The sequence below is a fragment of the Sinohyriopsis cumingii genome, unplaced genomic scaffold (assembly GCF_028554795.1).
Source record: "Sinohyriopsis cumingii isolate HCF-2022 unplaced genomic scaffold, ASM2855479v2 utg001276l, whole genome shotgun sequence".
Taxonomy (NCBI): Eukaryota; Metazoa; Mollusca; class Bivalvia; order Unionida; family Unionidae; genus Sinohyriopsis; species Sinohyriopsis cumingii.
This window is the reverse complement of record NW_028315977.1, coordinates 819,866-839,362: the sequence shown is the minus strand read 5'-3', so window position 1 is coordinate 839,362 and position 19,497 is coordinate 819,866. Positions and strand designations below refer to the sequence as shown.

At 35.1% G+C, this 19,497-nt stretch overlaps 1 protein-coding gene across 1 annotated transcript in view; it reads right to left on the bottom strand.

The window, feature by feature from the left end:
- LOC149772686 (uncharacterized) overlaps nt 1-19,497 on the bottom strand; it is a 79,221-nt gene that overhangs the window by 20,049 nt on the left and 39,675 nt on the right. The window contains exons 2-5 of the mRNA XM_089947492.1: nt 9,059-9,346; nt 6,186-6,415; nt 3,734-3,911; nt 863-967 (exon numbers count right to left, since the gene is read on the bottom strand). Of these exons, the coding sequence (XP_089803618.1) occupies nt 863-967; nt 3,734-3,911; nt 6,186-6,415; nt 9,059-9,346 (801 nt within the window). The remainder of the gene's footprint in view (nt 1-862; nt 968-3,733; nt 3,912-6,185; nt 6,416-9,058; nt 9,347-19,497) is intronic.

Below are 19,497 nucleotides of genomic sequence, written 5' to 3'. Positions count from 1 at the left end.
TGTCTTCTATTTTTATCATAATGGCCACAGTTGATGTCATATCTGAATTATTTGAATAAGTTTAGAAATATATTGGCCAGAATGATTTATATCAGATTTGGTCAAATTCTATTTAGCAATTTTGATCAGTTTCTATTTTTAATACTGACAACTATATCTGAAGGCCAGAAAGTTTTTGTGACATTTAGTCAAATTTTGTTGAGTGAATTCTGATAGGATATTTATTTTTCTGTGTTTAGTTTTTGTGACATTTAGTCAAATTTTGTTGAGTGAATTCTGATAGGATATTTATTTTTCTGTGTTTAGTTTTTGTGACATTTAGTCAAATTTTGTTGAGTGAATTCTGATAGGATATTTATTTTTCTGTGTTTAGTTTTTGTGACATTTAGTCAAATTTTGTTGAGAGAATTCTGATAGGATATTTATTTTTCTGTGTTTAGTTTTTGTGACATATAGTCAAATTTTGTTGAGTGAATTCTGATAGGATATTTATTTTTCTGTGTTTAGTTTTTGTGACATTTAGTCAAATTTTGTTGAGTGAATTCTGATAGGATATTTATTTTTCTGTGTTTAGTTTTTGTGACATTTAGTCAAATTTTGTTGAGTGAATTCTGATAGGATATTTATTTTTCTGTGTTTAGTTATGATGGCCTTATTGGAAGGTAGATATGCATCATCTGAACATATTTAAAATATCTGTTTAATCTGGTCAAAATTGTTCTTCAATTTTTAAGAAAAATATGTTTCATAGGGTTTGTTTTCTATTTAGTGTGAGGTTGATTGGCTCATTCGAGTTGCATTTAGCCTCTAGTTAAATAACAGTAAAAAATACAAAAAAATGATAGGACATGGTATTACGTACCAGTCGTCACAAGACGTGGACAAAGGTTCATAATCCGCATGGTCAGCATTTGCTGTATAGCATACGGGTCTCCGGTAGCGACAAACCAATTGAGAGCAACTGGACCTGATACAAATAAAACATTTTTCCTAATATGGCATTGAATTATGGTGGAATAATAATAACTTTAAAATATGGTATTGAATTATGATGGAATAACATTAAAATATGGCACTGAATTATGATGGAATAATAATAACTAAAATATGGCATTGATCTATGATGGAATAATAATAACTTTAAAATATGGCATTGAATTATGATGGAATAATAATAACTTTAAAATATGGCTTTGAATTATGATGGAATAATAATAACTTTAAAATATGGCTTTGAATTATGATGGAATTGTTGTTGTTGTTGTAGTGTTTTAACGCCATTTTTCAGCACACGATAGGCTATACATGGCGGCCAGTATTAATGGTGGAGGAAGAACCCGGGAAATCCCCGGAAAGAACCACCGACCCTCGAGAAGCTACTGGCAAGCTTTCTCACATATCCACATTGGCCGAATCCGAGACTCGAACCCATGCAGACAGAGGTGAGATGGCAGTGATCCGTAACGGAGAGCGCTTTAGACCACTCGGCCACTCGTGGCCCCGAATTATGATGGAATAATAATAACTTTAAAATATGGCTTTGAATTATGATGGAATAATAATAACTAAAATATGGCATTGATCTAAGATGGAATAATAATAACTTTAAAATATGGCTTTGAATTATGATGGAATAATAATGACTTTAAAATATGGCATTGATCTATGATGGAATAATAATAACTTTAAAATATGGCATTGAATTATGGTGGAATAATAATAACTTTAAAATATGGCATTGAATTATGGTGGAATAATCATAACTTTAAAATATGGCATTGAATTATGGTGGAATAATAATAACTTTAAAATATGGCTTTGAATTATGATGGAATAATAATAACTTTAAAATATGGCATTGAATTATGATGGAATAATAATAACTTTAAAATATGGCATTGAATTATGATGGAATAATAATAACTTTAAAATATGGCATTGAATTATGGTGGAATAATAATAACTTTAAAATATGGCATTGAATTATGATGGAATAATAATAACTTTAAAATATGGCTTTGAATTATGATGGAATAATAATAACTTTAAAATATGGCATTGAATTATGATGGAATAATAATAACTTTAAAATATGGCATTGAATTATGATGGAATAATAATAACTTTAAAATATGGCATTGATCTAAGATGGAATAATAATAACTTTAAAATATGGCATTGATCTAAGATGGAATAATAATGACTTTAAAATATGGCATTGATCTAAGATGGAATAATAATAACTTTAAAATATGGCTTTGAATTATGATGGAATAATAATAACTTTAAAATATGGCTTTGAATTATGATGGAATAATAATAACTTTAAAATATGGCATTGAATTATGGTGGAATAATAATAACTTTAAAATATGGCATTGATCTAAGACGGAATAATAATAACTTTAAAATATGGCTTTGAATTATGATGGAATAATAATAACTTTAAAATATGGCTTTGAATTATGATGGAATAATAATAACTTTAAAATATGGCATTGAATTATGGTGGAATAATAATAACTTTAAAATATGGCATTGAATTATGATGGAATAATAATATCTTCCAAGACAATGAGATGAAGTTGTAGCACATATCAGCTGCTGTCATTGTGGACTTATGACTGGGACATCTCAAATTAATATTCAACTCTGGATATAGTATGTTTTTATTTTTCATTTTATCATTTTCTGTTTTTTTTGTACTGTCATATTTGTTTTGTTTCATTTCTTATATTTTTCTAAACATTTTCTAAACTTTCTTATTAAGTGAACTTCAATCTTTTTGGAAGCTAAATACATGATATACTTTCGAAAATGTGTATATCCTTTAGTCACAGATCTACTCTCTATGAAGCAGTATCAAAGACAATTTCATTTATAACTATTTTAATAAAGTTTTTGAACTTTGTTAAAGCTTCACCAACAAGATATGTGAAGTCAAACCACTGATGAACATAAGTGAATCTGGAAACATTGTTCAATTATCCCATATTGGCTCAATCAACCTTGCTTTTAATGAACTGGGATTAACAGCCAATAGACTGTGCTGTATGGGAATCACTATTTTCAGTTGCTTAACACCGCATCAACTGGGAAATGCTATGGATGTAAGACAACAATAGTAGGCTTGGACAAAAATTCTTCTTTAAACTTTGAATTGTATTATATAAGAAACATTATCTATAAAATTATAACTTACTTGCATATTCATTATTAGTATAATAATATTGTTGAATTTGTTCAAAAAATAATCATAGCTCTAAGATATGGGGTATGAATCTCTTTCTGGTAAGCAAATAATTCAATAATTGTTTGGGTTTCTTCAACTCTATAAACAACGTTCACATGGCTAATATTTTCTGTAACTATTGGGATTATTATCTTAGCCTGAGTCAAAGACATTGAATTTACCATGTTCTTTATCATAATTATAGTAACATACTTTTCAATTATAACTAAACTTTAATCATTAGGACTTGTGTTAGTAATTCTAGGATCATTTGAGATGTAATTTGCAATAACATACATTCTTCTTACATTTTCAACTTTGTATTTTAGGGAAATAAATTTGTTGAATTTTACAAAACTTGATGCTTCTCACTCTTTACTGTCACTTATTTTAAGAACACAGTGCAGTAATAATGGATAAAACTTGTTTGCACTGAAAATAATTCTCAACCTTTTGTCTTACTTGCAAACAACAGAAATCGTGCAAGACATGATTATGTACCTGTCAAAGACAATGCTGTAACCATTTGTGAAAGTCTGAAGAGCCCTGGTACTGTTGAATTAAATTTGTTTCTCCATTCATCTGTAAGTCTGAGAGTCCCATTTTGCTTAAATAACAGGAAAGCATATGGATTCTTTAAAGTCGTAGTAATCAATGCTCCTCGATATGATTTTATTACCTGTAGTACAAGAAAAAATAAAAATTATTAGTAAAACTTGTGTTTCACACTTGATACTATTACTAGTGGCAAGTGATAACGCAAAACACACTCCCCGGCATTGATTGGTCTAATCATAATTATTTTATTTTGGTTACAAAAAGTGAATTCCCTTTCTTATACTAAGTACACACTAAAGATTTCAAGGCAATATACAAAATATGTATTATAATTGTGATAATTTAGCCTTTGGGCAAATATGTCCTCTAAATCACAGCCACTGATGAATCTGTGCGATAATCTATCCACCAGGTATATTTGTATACTGTGTGATGCTGTGTTTAAAGTAAAGAGATGAGAGAAAAGTATTGTTATGTGAACTCATTGAAGTTTATGACAATATAGCACCAATGAATTAAAGTCTATTTGAGGGAAACTTTTTATAAAATAATATCTGACAACATGTTTTAAGGATTACATGTTTTGCATTTATCGTTCATTGTACATACCTTTTACAGAAATGTAACTTCTTTACATTCAACTATTATCATTTGGTACTTAAAGTTTATGCAGTCTGGAAGGCTTTATTTTCCTAAATATACTTGGGTAATTCATTTTATTTACAGTTTTATTGATCAACTTTTAATCAGCAGTGTGTAGTCAGTAGTGTGCTGATGTGCTGTTAAACCCCACAGCTAATACTTCCACTTCAACTATAGCATCTAGATATTATGACTGCATCATGCACAGATCATTCCCATTTTTCTACCTTCTTTATTTGTAACCTCTTGCTACATTGTAATATTTCCTCACACAAACACACAAGTTGAACTGATGTTATGTTTTCACCACACATACATCATTCACTACATGCAAACATTTTAAAATTATCTGGAATAATATAAAGTTAGTGATATGCTATATACCTATATTTTATATATTGATTATTCTGTAAGAACAATCAAACTAAAGGTAGACACTGTGATATGAAAGCGAGATAAACAAACAGAACAAGAGAATGCAGACTCAAAATGGCAAACTGCCACTACCTGATGCAGAAAGAAAGACAAGAATAATGGCAGATGCTCAAACATATGTAAATTAACTCTTGAGCCTGAGACACAGGATTAACCTTCAGAATACAGAAATCGGATTTTTTTAAATTTAACATGGTGGATCAATGACTGCTGGCAGCAGCATAAACCTGACAAATTGTTCTCATCAGGCAATTAACATTGAAAACTATGCACTTGAAGGGTATCATTCACTTGTTGATGCCGTTTAGGTATTCATGGAGGTGAATTTAGGAGACAAGTGGACTATGGTGAAACCAAGAGACAGATGATACTAAAATAATCTTCTACTTAAGGTTTTCAACTTTGTAGCACCTTGTAGTATGATAGTTTCTGTTAGACGGATGTTATTCTTCACTAGAAGAATATTATTGCTCACTTAAAACCAATGTTTTATTGGTAGAATTAAATACATTATAAAATCAAGTAACATTAGTTCAAACCAGAGAAGAAAAAAGTCAAGAGAAAACACTCACTGCATCTTTATTGAATACCCAGCTATAATGATGTCAGTCGGTTATGTGACCCTAAAGGAAACAAAGTCTTGACAAATGCATCTTAAATGCCATGAAATGGTTTGCTTTTTTGCTTTTGTCCTATTCAAACTGAAAAAACATAAATATAACCATTACATAACTACCCCTTTAGATGGTAAATTACCATTACATAACTACCCCTTTAGACGGTAAATTAGACCTTATGAATAACCTATACATGTGACCTACTAGTAACACTTCCAGTATTGAGAATGACTATTTCTATGAGCTCAGGTTTCTAAACCTGAACATTCAATTTCACAAATAAATCTGAAATTTTCTATGTGTTAGACCAACAGATATTTTAGCATCACAGCCAATGATTTATGTTTGTGATGTCTTATAGGAAGCATTCTTGACACTATGTCCTGTAGATGACATATTTCACTTTTTTCTGGATTAAAAGCCTCTCCCACTATTTTGATAAGAAAATCATTGTAAAGGGGAATGAAGGAGCTTTAAAATTAAATGTGTCTAGAAGATATTGGTTTGGAGAAACTAATAATCAATCATGATTTTTTAATCTGATTCCAAGCAGAAGCTATGTTCACCATGTGACTTTCTTCATGTCCTTGGCGAGATAAAAAATCTTACCTCTGCATTTTTAATATCATTATTCTGTATACTGATATAAACGCCATGAATTATGTAGTATCCAACATCATACACAAACATCAAAATCTTACCTCTGCATTTTTAATATCATTATTCTGTATATTGATATAAACGCCATGAATTATGTAGTATCCAACATCGTACACAAACATCATGTAGTATTCCCCGGGGTTGCTGTTCCATTTGATAGATGGCATCATCTTAACATCCCATGGGGTCAAGGTTTGGGTGGTTAGGGGGTCAACTGCTAAGTTTTCTATTCCGTCCTTCACATAGGTATTCCCACATGCACTGTACTGACCTTTAATAATAGTAATAATAATAATAATAATAGTAGTAGTAGTAGTAGTATTGTTATTATTATTATTATTAAGAATGAAAAGAAAGAATGAACAGCACCTGGTCTTTTCAAACTTTATAACGATAATATTTCAGTATTTTCATGTAACCTAAAATACATATGTTGGCACTTTTTATCACTGTTTTTCATTCTGAAGGAATAACTGCTATTACTGCAATAAAACAATTTGCAAAAAAGGAAAATCTTTCAAAGTCTGAAAGGCAAATAAGAAAGATGTAATTTTAAGCCCAGGAAATGTCAATAGAAGTCAGTAAAATTTTCTTGCAATCAGTATGTAAAGAAAAAATAATCTTTGTTTATTCAACATGAGCTCAACTAATAAAAAATCCACATATTACAAGAATAATGAACTTTTACTGCCATATGAGACTACTGTCCCTAATTTTACTATGTATTCACACATGAGACTACAATCCCTTCCATTATTATTTACTAATATCTGTGACTACTGTCCCTAATTTTACTATGTATTCACACATGAGACTACAATCCCTTCCATTATTATTTACTAATATCTGTGACTACTGTCCCTAATTTTATTATGTATTCACACATGAGACTACAATCCCTTCCATTATTATTTACTAATATCTGTGACTACTGTCCCTAATTTTATTATGTATTCACACATGAGACTACAATCTATTCTATTATTATTTACTAATATCTGTGACCACTGTCCCTACTGATATTATGTATTCACACATGAAGCTATAATCCCTTCTATTATTATTTACTAATATCTGTGACCACTGTCCCTACTGATATTATGTATTGATACAAGGGACTACAAATCCTTACTGTGAGGCTTTACTGATATCTGTGACTACTGTCCCTAATGATATTATGTATTCACACATGAGACTACAATCCCTTCCATTATTATTTACTAATATATGTGACTACTGTCCCTACTGATATTATGTATTGATACAAGGGACTACAAATCCTTACTGTGAGGCTTTACTGATATCTGAGACTACTGTTATTATTGGCTGATATCAGAGACTACTATTATTATTGGCTGATATCTGAGACTATCGAGACTATTGTTATCATGCAATCGATCTATCTGATTGTGTATAATACCAGTTCCAACTGCAAACACACAGACCCCAATCTAAATTGTTATAGTATACCTACAGGTCAGGGTGTATCCTGTACATTCTATGCATGATTTGATGGTCCCAATCCTTAGTTTCATTACATGTCTCAAAATGTTTCCCTAAACTGAAATTTTATTTATCTCCTTTATGATATATGAATTAAAAACATCAAGTTAGTTCTAAAACAGTATTCTTGAAAAGTAAGTTGAGGAATTCCTCAAATTTTCATCACATATGAAATAAGATTCATTTCAAAATTAATTCGAGACAACATAACTGTGAAAAAATCTTTGATGCTTACTGAATTTGTAATGAAATTTGGGATATCCGGTGAACTTGGACTTTGATCTAATGGCACATTACATGAAGACATAGTTATTTTTTATACTCAAAGAAATATGGTATAGTTCACATATACAATATATCTAACTGCCATCAGGTCATACATATGAAGTTACTCTATATCATGCCAAATGTTTATCATGCCCCTCACTGGTTATGCTGACATATACAATATATCTTACTGACATCACGTCATACATATGAAGTTACTCTATATCATGCCAAATGTTTATCATGCCCCTCACAGCTTACACTGTGCCAAAATGCTAACAGTTTCATTTTATGTAAAATAACACAAAAGGTCAAGCCCAAATAATTATACAAAGAAAAACTAGAATAAACAATCTCCCATATGTTCTCTCCTTGATGCCTTAAACTTTACAAAAATGGTATCTAAACCAAACAGTTAATGTTAATATTGTATCTTATTAGCATATACTTCTTATCTGGTGCTTTCTGTCCTGCACTATGAGTGGATTTTGCTAATATCAGAGGAAAAAGACAATGATGAATTAAAACAATATCAGTTTGTTTTGTGAGTCCCTGTACATAATGATGCTGACAAAAATGACAAAAATGCAAGAATCATGAAAATGACAGCTTTGTAAGATTTTCTCTCTCTCTCTCTCTCTGTGTGAACAGGAATGGATGAGATTCAACATACAAATTCTATAAACAACCACAATGAATTCATTTTTTTAAATCTTTATTTCCTTTAATCCTAGTTTCTTTTTCTTTTATTTTTTAATCTGTTTCGATTTTTATTCCTTCATTTTGCTGTGAATGAGGAAAACTGATTTGTTTTAAAGACAACGAGATAAAGACTTCATTTTCTTGGCCCTGTATTCACATAAAAATGGTTAGCTGGAAACTTAGGCCCAACAGTATCAAAATTTTAGTACAGTAATTCATGGATATTTATAACCTATGAGGGTCCATGCCCCATATTTGACCCAGCTTAATTCTAAAATTTAATCCAGATTTAAGACATTTGATTGCTCAATTGTAAGTCAAATTTAATTGAAAAGAAAATCAGATTTCTGTATTCTTGTATTCTTTTGTTTAGTTAATTCTGGACTTGAGATTGGCTGATGAAAACAAGGCTTCGTTTGTTGAGAAAAGAAAAATACTTTACCTGCTTGAACTTGAAACACCACATCCAGATATCTATCCACCAAAGCAGGGTTAAAGGTCGATAGGAACATCCTACTAGCTAGGCTGTCATTTACCCTGGAATCAGGATTAAAGCATTCCAGTGACATAGAAGCAGGAGAACCAGGAGGACACCGCTGGGAATATTCTGTGCCAAACCAAAACTCATCAACGTTCTGAGCTTTGATCATCATCATACGCAAACAGGTACTGGGGTTACTGGTCCGTTTGGCCTCTGAGCACTCTCCTGTCGAATCGCCATGGCAAGGCACTGTCAGTAAAACAACAAAAAGAGTAAGCGGCCATATCACTCACCTGACTCCAATTTATTTGTAAATCCAAACAGTTATTGGCATTAATCTAGACTAAAAGAAAGACCTTTTACGGCTAGTTGATATAACAATAACATGGTGGCTAAAGGGTCTTCCAAAAACTGACCATTGGTCAACAAGTCACATGCAATATCCCTACTAGTTTTACTTTTCTTGGTCTTAGGGAATTAGCTATGTTATAATAAATTATCTCGCCAAGTTGCAGTAGAAGGCAAACGGTTAAAAGAGAAGCCACTAAAATGCAACTTATGGCAAAACATGTTTTTGGTACAGGTTAGTTCAGGAATATGGGAAAAGATGTCATGACTTATGGCAAAACATGTTTTTGGTACAGGTTAGTTCAGGAATATGGGAAAAGATGTCATGACTTATGACAAAACATGTTTTTGGTACAAATTAGCTCAGGAATATGGGAAAAGATGTCATGACTTATGACAATACATGTTTTTGGTACAGGTTAGCTCAGGAATATGTGAAAAAATGTCATGACTTAGTGCAAAACATGTTTTTGGTATAGATTAGCTCAGGAATATGGGAAAAGATGTCCAAACTTACGGCAAAACATGTTTTTGGTACAGGTTAGCTCAGGAATATGGGAAAAGATGTCATGACTTACGGCAAAACATGTTTTTGGTACAGGTTAGCTCAGGAATATGGGAAAAGATGTCATGACTTAGTGCAAAACATGTTTTTGGTACAGATTAGCTCAGAAATATGGGAAAAGATGTCCAAACTTATGGCAAAACATGTTTTTGGTACAGGTTAGCTCAGGAATATGGGAAAAGATGTCATGACTTATGACAAAAAATGTTTTTGGTACAGGTTAGCTCAGGAATATGGGAAAAGATGTCATGACTTATGGCAAAACATGTTTTTGGTACAGGTTAGCTCAGGAATACGGGAAAAGATGTCCAAACTTATAGCAGCCAAAGCCTTGTGACTTTTACGTGCCTTTAGCAATGGTATAAAATGATACTGTTGTCAGTGATTCGTTCTTGAATGTTTATAAATAGTGTGGCGTTTCATAGCAGAACACAAGCAAGCATCAAATATGCTTTGTGCGACTGTATAGCATCATTCTGATGAATGTAAGCGCAGCAGTCTCATTGGCTGGTACCACTGTGTAAATGTTGTGGATAGCTTGAGGTGTGAAATCTTCATAGGCCAGTTTTCAATCAACCTGGCCCCCGATTTGTTCTTGTTGTGTTACCACTGTTACCGATTACGCAAGTACAGCATGTGATGCACTAGCTGGTACGGAGGCCTCTTGTAGCATGTAATACCTAAAGGTCCCAAACATGCATTTCAAGGTGAACGGTCCCACATCAAAATGGTTTTCCATCCGATGGATGTTCACTGATCAATGCGGGACACTTCCTTATGGTAAACGCTAGCCGATTTGTTTTGTGTCATATTTGCACTTGCTTGTCATCAAGACGGGGCAATTGTCCTAATGTGTTTCTATAAATATAAGAATCCATGTATTGCACATGCACGGTTGTCATCTATTTTTGTTTCCATGATTTTGGGGTCAACTTTGTCCGCAATGTTGCACCATTGGATTCACTTTTTGATTATAAGATAAGAGAGGCACATGAGATGGTCATGTGGGACTATAACTTTAGTCATAATGTGACAGAGCTTGAACACTCTGCAGAACGATCTGAACATCACCAGTCTGCTGATGGCTCAGTGAATGTAGAGTGTTGTCTTGTGGTCATCTCTCTACGTTTGTGATACATGACCTACGAAGGAGTTTAGGAGCACTGTTTCATGTCAACATCTGGTCCACACTGTCACAGCCTCAAAACCTGCTGAAATATTTGACCTTTCAGTTGATCTTTGTCCCTTCTGCCACCCAACAAATGTGTGCAGCTGATCGCATGGTTGCCAATCTTCTATTGGCTTGTGTCGTGTTCATTGTCATGCACCCAGGCATTCATGCAGTCCATATTGCATACTGTTCTCCCATTGTTCTGAATCCATTCTCACACGTGTGCTTGTCGTTCTCATGGTTTCCTTTGCTGCCTGCATAATCTCAATAGTTCATCCCCAAAATCCTACATTCTGGGGCAGTTTTTCTCAGAGTATTGCTTGGGTTTCTTAAGACAAGGTGGGAATATCATCACAGAGGACCTAGTCATAGCAGTCAATGGTGGCATCTCCATCAGCACACTCAGGTCTGTGGTTGATCAGGCGCTGTAGAGTGATGGCCTCCCTCCCGTAATCATTAGTGTCTCTGCGCATGGGATATATGACATTCAGTTTCAAACTTGTGTTACATATTAGATTTTGTTCCCAATCTAAGCTCAAGGCTACTTTTTTTCCTCTAATGACCAAGAGAAGGCTAGCCTGTAATGGCGTTCTGCCACCTTGCACAAGTACACTGGAAAGCTTGGCAACCGTTTTGTGTATTTCATTGTTTAGCTCTGCTGGCCTTAGAACAGAAGACCTTACTGAATGGTCTGTTGTCCTTCCTAAATCCATCTGTTATTGCAAGCTTGTTATCACTACTGCTTCTAAACTTCATTTAGGTTTGCTATGAAACTTTCCACTTTCAGTGGTCTAGATGTTCTTCTAAATGAAATTATGCTGCTCAGAGAACCAGTATGAAACTTATAGCTACTCTGTCTGAATAGATCGTCAAACCAACATGGTTGTTCACTTAAAGACTTATAATTTTGTCTTGCTTATACAAAATTAAAATGATGCCATTCAGACAGCTAATGTGGCTGCCTATTGCATGTAGTAGACATTATACATTGTTTTGAATAGTTTGAACCAAAGGCATCTCCATGCCACATCGTCTTTCCATGAGTGTAACCTCAAGCTGTTTGCAATATATCTGCTCATCTATTCCAGAACTTGTTAACTTTTAAGGCAATGCATTATTACACCATGAAACAGTTTGTTGTTCCCATAAAGTTATAAACAACTGTTTTGACAGTTTAATAGTCAGGACTGGCAGTAGTGGAGCTGGAAATGGCTGTGGTGTCTGCTGAACCAGCCTTACTCATCTGTTTTCCAGGAAGACATCAGATACTCTGGCTGCACTTGCTGATGTATTCAGTCTGGTAATGTTCCAATGCTCTGTCAGGGCATATTCATTCAGTGTAGGCTTCTTGTTGGGTTTAGCAAATATAAAAGGTAGTTTAAGCCTGCAAATACAATGGCGTTAACAATAGCTCTGACAACAATTATTGCACCTGAGGACATCATGCAGACTTTATAATAATAGGAGGAATGATGTACCATCTTTGAGATCAATCTTGATCTCTGTTTTTAGCATTTACTGAGTAACCCAAAATAAGGCCGCCAAATAGGGCTCCATGGTAAGCAAGGTTTCCAAGGTCATATGCATAAGTCTTGCACTACCATTCCACGAAGTAGTGCTGAAGCGTGGGATGAGAAGTAAAGGATGCCATTTATCAAAGCTAGGCCACCCCAGGGAACATAAGATGGCATCACCACCTGCTGCTTCTCTTGAGCCGTCGTTTCTACTGGAGAAGCAGTCGTATTGGTTGTCCATGCTATGTTCTCAACCCGGCAGCAACTGTACCTAGGTCTTTAACCTTGGTGACCTGTGTCACTTCTTGAGCTTGTCATTCCAACAGTTCAGTCCCTTTTGCTAGTGTATCCACTGTCAACTGCGCAGGTGTATCCATGATCAGTTTGTTGATTTTTTATTTAAGTTCTTGTTGTTTTATTTTGTAGGCAAAATGCCAGCCTCAACTGATAGCATGCCTAAAATAAAGGTGGTTGCTGATGTTTGCCAAAGAGGTTTGAATCCTTTCCCATGTGACTTGCCCCATGGAGAACTCACCCCAGATGTCAGGATAAGGCCCTCCACGATAGTTGGTGAAATCGCCCTACTGTGCCTGAAGTCGCCCCAAAGATCATAGACACTATTTCTGAGATGTCACCACACTGTGGTTACAGCTTTATTAATTATTGTGTCTCTTCAACTTAATAACTTATTAAATTTTTAAATCTTCAACTTTTCCATTTGTTCAACTCAGTCCATACGTAAGGAAATAAAAGAGTTCTCTGTTCATTTTTGCTCTTTTCTTCATATCATTAGATGCATTATTTTATTTCGAAAATAGAGCAGATGATAGCATGATGTGACATTTGGAGTTTTATATATTAATGGATTCCATCCTAATAACCAATGCAATCCTGGGATTACTTTTGACCTCTATAACCCGACATTGACTGAACTGGCGCTGACCGGAAGTCAATAAGCCAAAGAGTTAAAGTATCATATCTCTAACTGAACATATCAGATCGGCTGCACTTTGTAGTCCCAAGGAAAATCATTCATATTTTGAATCTGATTGTTCATGGAGATTTGTTAACCAATGACGAAAGTTACTTAGACTCAATAAAAAGCATTACTGACGCCTACTCAGGAAATGCGGTCGCTACTGAGTTCAACCACATGTGCTCGACGCGAGCTTGATGTTAAGAAAAAGAAAAAAAAAAATCTAAATGAAAAAAATCATACAGAGTGACAAAAATACCTTAGATTACCCCGATGACCCGTTCTGGCATAGGACCCTCTCTATCATAATAATAATAATATATATATATATATATATATATATATATATATATATATATATATATATATATATATATATATATATATATATATATATTATGATAGAGAGGGTCCTATGTCAGAACGGGTCATCGAGGATATCTAAGGTATTTTTTTCACTCTGTATGATTTTTTTCATTTAGATTATTGTGTTGTTTTTTTTTAACATCAAGCTCGCGTCGAACACCTGTGAGTTCAACATCATGGCTAATGCGTAGAATTCGGATGGTTTCTGAAAGGTCTCTTGCACTACGCCTTTAATTTAATTTAATGAAATGAAACCTTTTCGTTTTGTTTTAGAAACGGCAACATAAATGATGCCAATGTGTTGCTCTGTTGTTTTCGGGTTAGTAACAAAGATATTTAAAAAAAATGTCTTGGTGGCTGTGAACTTGTAACGTCTGTTGGATTTGATCAAAAGTGCCGAAACAAACGAAATTTATAACGGAATGTTGCCTCAGAGTTGTATAATTTATTATAATTTATATTCTAACAGAGTGTGTTCAACTGTTTCTACCTGTCCGCATGTGTTCAAGGTTAATTTTGTTTTGTTTTGTTTTGTATGCTCTGGCTTGTAAGGTTATTTGTTTGGCATTTACACCAGCAAGATGAATGCACAATGGGAATAACGGGTTTATCATAAAACGTGTGGAAAACAATATTGAACGTGGATATGGAAGAAAAATGCATATTCACTTGGGTCATGTAGGCATTCAACACCGACTATTTCAGTTATGGGTGACATGATTTAGAGAATGATTCTACGTACCTTTAAGAGGCAAGTATTCACTTCATTTGGAGTCGTATAAATCCATATTCCTTTGAAAGGTCATAGGTGCATACGGCAAAATGAATGTTAAAGTACGTAGACATTTTTGGACGAAATGATCCTAAAGGTTTGATCCAGTACAATCCAGACTGAATGTCGCTTGCTGTAATGTCACAATGTACGGTATGCAAGTAGTAAATGGGGTGAGATTAGCGACAATGGGAATTAGCATTACAGAGACCCCTGGGTCAGATTAGCGACAATGGAAATTTAACATGGCGAAAAATCGTGGGTCAGATTAGCGACAAGGGAAATTAACATGGGAATAAATCGTGGGTCACTCTAGCGACAAGGGGAATTTAACATGGAACTATAGTGTGGGTCTGTCTAGCGACAAGGGGAAATTAACATGGGGAATAGAGTTCGGGCTTTTGGGATTTTTTTTTTTAAATTTAAATTTAAATTTAAAAAAGGGGTAGGCAATGGAAAGGCTATCTCTTTTCGAGAAATATGGCTGGCCCTGAAAAGGGCCTTTGGGTTTTCTTCTTCTGCTTCTAATTTCTTCTTTTTCTCCACAAAGTTCTTATTTTATCTCCAACACTCTTTCTCTTCTTCTCTTTCTTTTTCTCCTGCTCTTCTTTCTTCTTCTTCTCTTCCTCCTCTTCTTTCTTCCTCTTCTCATTTTCTTCTTCTTTTTCAATCTTTTCGTTCCATTTGCTTATTCTTATTCTTTCCTCTTCATCCTCCTTCTCCTCCTTTATCTCTTTCATGACACCACTAATCTTGTCCTTTACCTTTTTTAAGTTATTAATTTCCATCTTTACACGATGGGGACTATAGGAATAATGGTCTTCAACCAGTCTTATTAACATCTGCTCCATCATTCCTAAGTTGTCTAAAACGTCTTGTAATGTTTGTATTTTGTCCATTTGGTTAGAAGCCATCTTCTTTTTTTATTCTTTGCAGAATGGTTTGAACGACGAATACTATGGGTTCTTATACTTAAAGCGCGTACGTGAAGGAAAACATCCCCCTAAAACGTAAAATTGATCTTACCTAGATCATGACCAAACAACGCGCGAACGTGAAGGAAAACATCCCCCTACTTTTTCATTTCATATAATAAAACCCAAACTATACTTTTTCATTTCATATAATAAAAACCCAAACTATACTCTCCACATACGCTAAGAAACAATAAACAAAATCCATAATCTACTATCCACACAATCTTACGTGAGCGCTTACAAAACCCAAACTATACTCTTCACATACGCTAAGAACAATAAACAAATCCATAATCTACTATTCACACAATCGTACGTGAGCGGGTACAAACACAAACACAAACACACAAACACAAACACATACGCTAAGAACAATAAACTAATCCATAATCTACTATCCACACAATCGTACGTGAGCGCTTACAGAAACCTAACTATACTCTTAACCTACGCTAAGAAACAATAAAGAAACCCATAATCTACTATTCCCACAAACATACCTGAGCTCTTACAAGCACCAACACACAAACACATACCCTCACACTATCTTAAAAAAGAGTTAGTGTTTATAATCACACTACTCTACCTACACACATTGGCAAATCGATCGTTATTTCTTTTCTAGAGTATTGGGTAGCCCTGAAAAGGGCTGTTTTTTTTTTTGTTTGGAACTTCATGGACACCTGGTTAATGGTGGCACCTTCCAGGCCTGGCGCCGCATACACATCTTATCCCCCAATTACTTTTTACCTTTTGAGGGGAGAGAGCAGAGGCAGGATATGTCGCTTCAGAATCCCAATTTTCGCTCTCTGGGATTCTGAAATTTCTTCTTCTTCTCTCCTTTTCCTCCTCCTCCTCTTCTTTGCATCTTCTCTCCTCCTCTTTGTATCTTCTTTCCTCTTCTTTATATCTTCTCTCCTCCTCTTCTTTGTTTCTTCTTTCCTCCTCCTCTCTTATCCTTCCCTCCTCCACAATGGCTTCCGCGGCTAGTTCATTTAATATGCGCCTGGCATATTCCAGATGCACATGAAGTTCCAACAGTTTCTCCAGTCTCGTGTTCATTTTTGGTGTTGATCAATCAACAAGGGTAGCTGGACTGCCGAACGAGTTTCAATTTATAGTGAAAGCGCGGACGTGAACGAAAACATCCCCTAAAAACATAAAATTGATCTTACCTACATCATGACCATAAAACAACGCGCGGACCTAAACAAAACACTCACTCACTTTTTATGCTACCCATCACTATTTTAAAATTTTTTTATAAATCACTTCAATAGACTATCCACATACGCAAAGCAATCCAATCTAACCCCAAATTTACACCTCAAACACCAAAAAAAAAGACATCATTTTAATCTACTATCCATACCAACTTACTTAACCACTTACAAACACAAACACACAAACACATACCCTCACATTTTTTTTAAAAAAGAGTTAGTGTTTATTTTCACACTACTCTACCTACACACATTGGCAAATCGATTGTTATTTCTTTTCTAGAGTATTGGGTAGCCCTGAAAAGGGATGTTTTTTTTGTTTGCTATGGCATTCTTTTTAGTTTCTAAGAATGCGATGTCCTCTGAGGATAGACTTTCTGGCGATAGGTCTGCTTCTTCGGAAAGAGAAGAAGAACTCTTTGGTGTCGATACGACAATCGACAAAGCCTCTGTCAGCTTCAGGTTGCTGCTGCTGCTCTTGTTGTTGTTGCTGCTGTCTCTGAAGTCTGTACTTCTCTGTCCATTCTTCTTTTTCCCTGTTCATTTCTTCTCTGAAGAGCTCTTCTATCAGGTCTTCAGTGATTTTTAACATTCTCACATTCTCTATTTCTTCTGGCTTCGGTATCAGACTGTGTCTGACCCTATGCAAATTCACGTAGGCTTCGTTGAGTTTAGCTAGTTTGGAGCACATCTTCTTAGGAGGATGAGTCGACAATGGATGGTTAGACTGGAAACTGCCCCGGTTCTTAAAGTCAAAGCGCGGACGTGAAGGAAAACATCCCCCACACGGTTTTTGAGTCGCAACGTTCAGTGAGTGTCATGAGAGGGATAGTAAGAAATGAAAGAGCATCAATCCAACATTCTTATAGCTAAACAAAAGACAAAGGCATTTTTTTCAAAACACAACATTTTTTATTCAAAAATCACTTAACACTAAACAACAACTCTAACATTTTTAACAATAATCCAACAATATAATATCAAACAATTTTTTCAAAACACAACATTGTTTATTCAAAAATCACTTAACACTAAACAACAACAACTCTAACATTTTTTAACAACAATGCAACACTAAAAGTTTCTCCACTAGGTAAAGAGGGATAACAGTCTTCCATGGTTTCTAGTAATCTAGGATGACTTCTCTCAAACTGTTGATTTCTATGGTATTATCGAATTCTGCATACAGGATGACGTTCACCGTTTCATCAGGGTCTCGGTCTTTAAACTGAATTTCCACACGAATCTGGCCGGATTTTATAGAGTGGAAATGTCCCTCGTCGCTGCCTTGGTCTGGAGTGAAATCGAAAGCCCACAAAGCGTAGCCTCCTGCATAATCCTCGTACGTAATACCGTGACTGGTATTGGTTCCTAACTGTCCGGTGGCTTCGTACAAGGACAAGTACGATCTCAAGTAATTCTTCTTTTTAAAGTCAGGTTCGAAAGGTCGGGTACACAAGGTCTTACCATCGCGACTGACTTCGATTTTGGACACGCCAAAGTGTTGAAAGTAGAAAGGATTTTTTTCGGCAGCTCCGTTGAAGGCTGTATTCTCGACGATACCAACGATCAAACGTTTGGGTAACTGTCCTTGGAACAGATGATCTTCGATCATGGATCGCTGTCCCTTGGGAATGGTGAAGGTTTTCACTTCCACGCGTCGTATGGGATACTTGGCGGTCGTTCTGCTCAACGTCTGACTGATGTCGTTTCCCACTTTAGGTAACACTTCCACACGGCGTACGTAGAGTCTGGCTTCTAGGATTTTGGTTTTGTAACCGTCACTATCAGCCATCAAATGGAAAGCGGCACTGCTACGATTCAGTCTCAGGCAGACATCCACCCCGTTCAGCAAATACTTTTCTTGCAACCACATGTCCAAATGCAAACGATCCATCAGTTCTAAACTTGTGTCGGCTCCCGTGATTCTCTTTCTTCGTTCTACAAATCCATCATTGTTGTCTTTCTTTTCATCAGTTTCCAATATTTCAAACTTGGTAGGTTCGTCAGCTTCCCATACCACACAGGCATTGAGATGAGTGTTCTTGGCATCTATTCCGTACGTCAAGAGATTTTCCAGGTAGGCACGATAAGGGTAAGTATCCATGCTGCTACTGACCAGTTTGTTATTCAAGTACAAGTCCACTCCACTAAACAAGGAATGCATGAAATTGTTGACGGGAGCTACTGCTTCATCGTCTATAGCACCTCCAGTCTTATCTAGAATTTTGACTTTCAGGTACAAGTAACTGCTATTCAGATCGATGTAATCTTTGGGCTGTCCTTTGATTTCAAACTCGATGGGAGCGGAATCGGTCAGTGAGGAGACGGGGTGAAATTCCACCCACTGGGATTCTTGCATCGTCATCATCGTGGGGGGCATGGCAAACAGATCTAGTTCCGTCTTGGAACAAGCGCAAGATTCTCGGTGCATCATTTTCTTGTCTCTTTTCTCAATAATCGAAAACGTCTAAGTCTCGAACGGTTC